This window comes from Lactuca saligna, chromosome 4 (genome assembly GCF_052625555.1).
Source record: "Lactuca saligna cultivar CGN05327 chromosome 4, ASM5262555v1, whole genome shotgun sequence".
NCBI classification, from domain to species: Eukaryota; Viridiplantae; Streptophyta; class Magnoliopsida; order Asterales; family Asteraceae; genus Lactuca; species Lactuca saligna.
The window spans coordinates 11,913,745-11,919,432 of NC_136420.1; the positions used below are offsets into that span (position 1 = coordinate 11,913,745).

Here is a 5,688-nt window from a genome sequence, read left to right on the forward strand (position 1 = left end):
ACCTCTAATACACAATCATATCCTTTTGCAGAGAGGTGTTAACAACTAACCACAGTAAGCATAGCATAGACCATGTTTTAACGAACTTACCCCTCCAAAACGCTCTTCATATACGTTATGGTCAAAGAAGGTTGCAGTATTTGATAATTTTGCAACTTTAATTTCATTTAACTTTTTAGGGAAAATGAATTAGGGGTAACTAACTGTTGAGTTTGTTCTCATTTGGTCTATTTCATTTTTTTTATACTCATATACCATCAAACTTGTTGTTTGTGTTCACCATAACCATTTGACCGACTATCACAGGTCAAAAGTCGGTCAAAAGGGTTATGGTGAACACATACAACAAGTTCAATGGTATATTAAGTACAAAAAAAAGGACAGAGATTAAATGAAAACAAACGCAACAGTTAGTTAACCTCAATAGTCATTTTCCCTACATTTTAATGTGATAAAGATGACTCATCTTTTTAGATATTGTTAGTTTTACAGGTTTTTAGGTTATAAGCTTATATTTTAGGTTTATAAAAGAATTAGTGCTTGTTTTAGGTTATTAGCCTAAGCTTATAAGTTTATTTTACTTAAAAATAAGCTAATTTTCATAAGGTAATTCAAAAAACTTTTATACCTTATATGCTAATAAATAAGCTCCATAAACTATTAAGCTGTTAAGCTCCTAAGCCCAAAAAAATAAACACCCTCTTAAGCCTAACAACTTTGTCTATGATTGAAAAGTTGCACCAGAGTTGTAAAGGTTTTACCATCGGAGGTAGCTTCACAGCACCTTCTTCTTCATTCCCCTTCAAATTCAAGTTTCAACCCAATTAAACCCTAAAACTACGCCACAACAAAAATCATCACCATGTCTTCATCTCCATCCGAGAAATCCCAAAACCCACAATCAGATTCCACCGCTGACCACCCTAAAACCCTAGACCCTCAAAACCCAGATCAAGAATCTACAGAGCCGTCTCCAACACTCGAAGGAACTGAAAATCAAGAAGAGGAAGAGGAAGGAGAATGTGGATTTTGCTTGTTCATGAAGGGAGGCGCCTGCAAGGAAGTGTTTATCAACTGGGAAAAATGTATTGAAGAAGGCGAGAAAAACAACGAAGATATAGTCGATAAATGTTTCGAAGCTACCTCGGCGTTAAAGAAATGTATGGAAGCAAATCCAGATTACTACGGCCCAATTTTGCAGGCGGAGAAGGCGGCGGAGCAGGAAGCAATCAAGCAGTTGGACAAGGAAAAAGAGGCCGCCGCCGCCGTAGCCACATCAGATTCAGGGGAGGAGCAACAGAAATCGGCGAGTTCTTAATTTTTGGGGAAAATCGATAGCATAAGGAAAATTTTGAGGTAATTACAACGAAAAACTGAGAATCAATGAAATTTTTTGTTGAATTTTACATTTAAGATACTTCAATTTAGCGTAACCACATGACTGGTTGCTTAATTTTCTAGTTTTAAGTTTTGATTTTCTTTTTACATTGAAGATTCATTGCACAAAATGAATACGCCCGCATTCTTGATTTGCTTCTTGTATCAACTATTGTCTCTTTAACAGAATATGCAGAAAGAATCGAACAAGAAACAATCAACATACAAACAAATCGAATTTACATTTCCATTCATCTTGATCAATTTAACTATCACTATTTGTTGTTGCGTCGCAGAAGCATTCTTGAGGGTTTGCATAAAAATAATCTTCTTCCTTGGGTTTGTTAGCAACAATCCTACGATCACCTGATCGGCCTAATCTTTTCCTGTGTGCCATTTTTACAGCACCAGAGAACTTTATCCATGAGATCGTCCCATTTTGGTGCAAATCTATTAAATTTATAAGCTTTTCTCTATCTAATCTTGTAGTTTTCTTGAATCCAAGGTATCTGCATATAAAATTTTAATGACACGTTTAAGCATTCGGTTTCCTTTTGTTTATTGAATAAAAAGAAAACAAATGAACCTTACCTTCGTTTACTAGCAACCGAAACCATGAAATCTAGAGCAGCCATTTGTGACGAATGGTTTTGGAACTGCTTCAACTCATCCGCATCTAATATCGTATCTTTTTTCACCTAGAAGAATACTTGAAGCTTTAGTTATTTTTAGCAAAACTGTTCTTTTTTTTTTTTTTAGCAACCCCTAAGTCAGAAGACCACACTAACCCATCTAAATATATAAATCGGGTATATAGTGGCCCACTAATGACTGGTGTAAGAATCCAATCTACATTGGAATTAAAACTCTTGCTTTGCTGCTGCTAAGACTTGAACTCATGATCTGTTATTTTGTAACCGTAAAAAAAGAAGGTAATCACTTACAATATGTGGAAATGTGTTGCATAGTGGTGCAAGTCTGTTTTGACAACCGTAAATTTCACCGGATGCAATGTATATTTGTATGTTTTGGTCAAAATCCATTGCTCGTAGGGTCAACGACACCTCCTTAGGAGTAAGAGGACATAAACCTTGTGATCTCCTCTCTTCCGATACTATCTCATTCTTGTCATTTATATTTGCCTATTGCTATTAGAACAAGAGTTTCTACAACTATGTACCTCATACGTTTGAGTTCATCTGCATCCTCATCTATGCAACCATGTGTACAACCCGAGAACGCCAACATGTCCATTTCGTATCTAAGGTGCAACGCAACAAATGGTCCTTTTGCACCAAGAATGTGAAGTAATTTGTCACCAAGAGCCTCGATTTGTGGTGTCAATTTTAATGATTGGAAGTCGACACCTAAGTCGTTGAAGATCAAGAGCAATCAAATTGTTTGATAACCTTGTGTCGGTTCGATTGAAGTGTATCACCTTATGCTTGCTAAAAAGTGGTAGAATTTACATCACAATTAAAAAACAAATTAATAATAATAATAATAATAATAATAATAATAATAACCATGAGAACACACAAAATGGCTCTAAACATGTTGGGATCCCTATTTCTATTATTGATGTTAATAAAACAAAAATTAAAAGAGAACGTGTTCAAGATAGTATTTTTTTTGCTTGACATGTTGATGAGTGGCTGAAAATTGTATTTTTTGTTAAACCTCTTTGACAATCTTTTAATGACATATTTCATTTCTTAGAGAGTCGACAGTGTTGACATAGTGTTCAATGTCGAAAATGTCTTCAAAATCATAGAAAAAAACACTATAACTCAAGGTTGAAAAAGACAATTTGCCCAATTGAAAAACTAAAAATTTAACATAAGTGAAGTTATTTTTTAACCTAGGATCAATCCAGAAGGATGTTTTATCGAGTTATGGGGCAACCAACGTAAGATTTAAAAGATGGGCAACCGTCACCATGTCAAAAATCTGAAATTATTAACTCACAGTAAATAAATTGTTTGTCAAACTACATGTTGAAGTAAATCAAGAATCACGTACTGAGGCTCTCATTTGATTCAATCCTTGGTTACAAGAAACTTTTAAGGAAACCGTTGCTCGTGTAATTCCCTACATAATAAAACAACTGTTCATAAAAGGAACTTTCTTATTAAGATAATAAAATTTGAATACATGATCTAAAGCGCTCCAACAAGTGGCAGATCCTACTGAAAAAATCTTACCACTATTCTGTAATGGTAATATTTTGTGATCCAAGATTTTTTCAACCAAGGGTATGCACAACGGTTACAATTATTTGCAAATGAGCCCTAAAATAACATCTTTTTTTTCACAGGATACCAACATTGATCTATTTTGTTGCAAGATTCATATACCAGAATAAACCTTAATGAACCATACATGTAACTCATTGTTGCATATACTAGTTATTAAAAATTCAATTATAACACAACAAAGAAAAATAACTAATTCAAACAAAGATTAAAGATTTCTAAAGAGGATTAGATTACTCACTTCTAGGAGGCACTGATGGTAGGGATGAAATGGTCTTTTCAACCTGAATTGATAGTGTGTGTAGATTATGTAACCCGATTAACAATTTTAGGTGCCAAAGATCATCAACAGTTTGAATATGGACCAGACAAGTCCAAACCACAATGCTGGAACAAACCCCAATGAATCATACATGTTGATAATATTGCCATATGATTATGATAGAGAGAAATTACAAGGTTCTCAATGAAAATCATAAACACTATAAAGAATAAAGCGGAGAATAAATACTAGGAAGACAAAACCTTAATAGGCTAAAGACTAAAGGGCCCATAAGCATGTGGGCTAATAATATATAGGCTAACATCCCCCCTCAAACTCACAATGTCACAACAATAAACATTGAGAGTTTGTCACACAATAACTGAAACCAAGAAGCCGATAGAGTCATCGTACAAATATATGCAAGCTGCAAGGTTGATGAAACAAACGGAAGCGATATGGTTCCGATTTGTGATTGATGGCGGGTAAAGTGAAAATCAATCTCAATGTGCTTCGTCCGCTCATGGAAAACATAATTCTTTGTAATTTGTATCGCATTTTTGTTATCACAATGCAGGGGAGTAGGTGAAGAAATATGAACTCTCATATCCTCAAACAACCACCATAACCAGATAATCTCACATGTAGTCACAACCATGCACGATATTCAGCCTCCATGGAAGATCTAGAGACAACGTCATGTTTCTTGCTCTTCCATGAAATGAGAGACTCTCCAAGAAATACATAATATCCGGTGGTGGATTTACGATCATCACGATCGCCATTCCAATCAGCATCACTATAGGCACATAACTCAAGAGAATATGTCGAGGGAAACAAGAGGGTCTGAAACTGAGTGGCACGAAGATATCTCAGAATACGGTGTATAACTCCTCAATGAACAGAGGTAGGAACAATAACAAACTGACTGACAACATGAACAACATGAGCAATATCTGGACGAATAATTATGAGATAAACAAAACTTCCCACAACAGTACAATAAAGATTCGAATCGGAAAAAGGAACATCATCAGTAGGAACCCCAATACCCAAGAAATATTGCAGCAAGTCCAAATCCTTCATAGCAAATCAATGAGCTAGATCATGCTTTAAAGACTCAATACCACCATGATCATCACTGGTAATAATCATGCCACCCACATATAAGGACAAAAGAATCTGTACTGCACTTGAGCATCTAACAAACAAATCCGAATCATGATTACTCTGGACAAATCCAAGAGAGGTAATTATTGTGGAGAATTTCTCAAACTAAGCATAATGTGCTTGCTTGAGACCATACAAAGCTTTGTGAAGCTGACAAAGCTCAACCGGATGGTGCTGAGTTCCTGGAGGAGGCGACATATAAACCTCTTCATGGAGGTCAACATTCAAAAATGCATTCTTGACATCCATTTGAAAGATCTTCCATTGCCAAACGGATGCAACTACAATCATAGTACGGATTGTCGTCATCTTTGCCACTGGGGCAAGGGTCTCCTCATAGTTAAAACCGTACTGTTAGGAATACCCTTTCGCTACAAGTCTGACCTTGTACCGCTCAACAGACCCATCAACTTTTGTTTTATATCTTCTACATCCAACGACAAGCTATCGTATGTTTCCCAGGTATAAAGGAAAAGAAATCCCATGTATAAGTCTGATGAAGAGCAGTGATTTCCTCAGCAATAGCATTATGCCAAAGAGGATTGAAAACAACTTATTTGTATGATTCAAGTTCATATAGATGATGGATGCTCACTATAAATTAAGCAAATGGTACTGGGTATG

The 5,688-nt window shown here is 35.6% G+C and overlaps 1 protein-coding gene and 1 pseudogene across 1 annotated transcript; one reads left to right on the plus strand and one right to left on the minus strand.

Moving 5' to 3' along the window:
* The first annotated feature begins 693 nt into the window (after positions 1 to 693).
* LOC145041221 (uncharacterized) lies at positions 694 to 1,529 on the plus strand. Its single transcript, XM_078989204.1, has one exon. It carries the CDS (start codon positions 863 to 865, stop codon positions 1,316 to 1,318), a length of 456 nt encoding a protein of 151 aa, XP_078845330.1. The 5' UTR covers positions 694 to 862; the 3' UTR covers positions 1,319 to 1,529.
* On the minus strand, positions 1,499 to 4,691 carry LOC145039281 (rhamnogalacturonan I rhamnosyltransferase 1-like; annotated as a pseudogene).
* Between the last annotated feature and the right edge of the window lie 997 nt (positions 4,692 to 5,688).

Coding starts and splice junctions, on each gene's coding strand:
- LOC145041221 (XM_078989204.1), top strand. CDS start 863: ATGTCTTCATCTCCATCCGAGAAATCCCAAAACCCACAATCAGATTCC.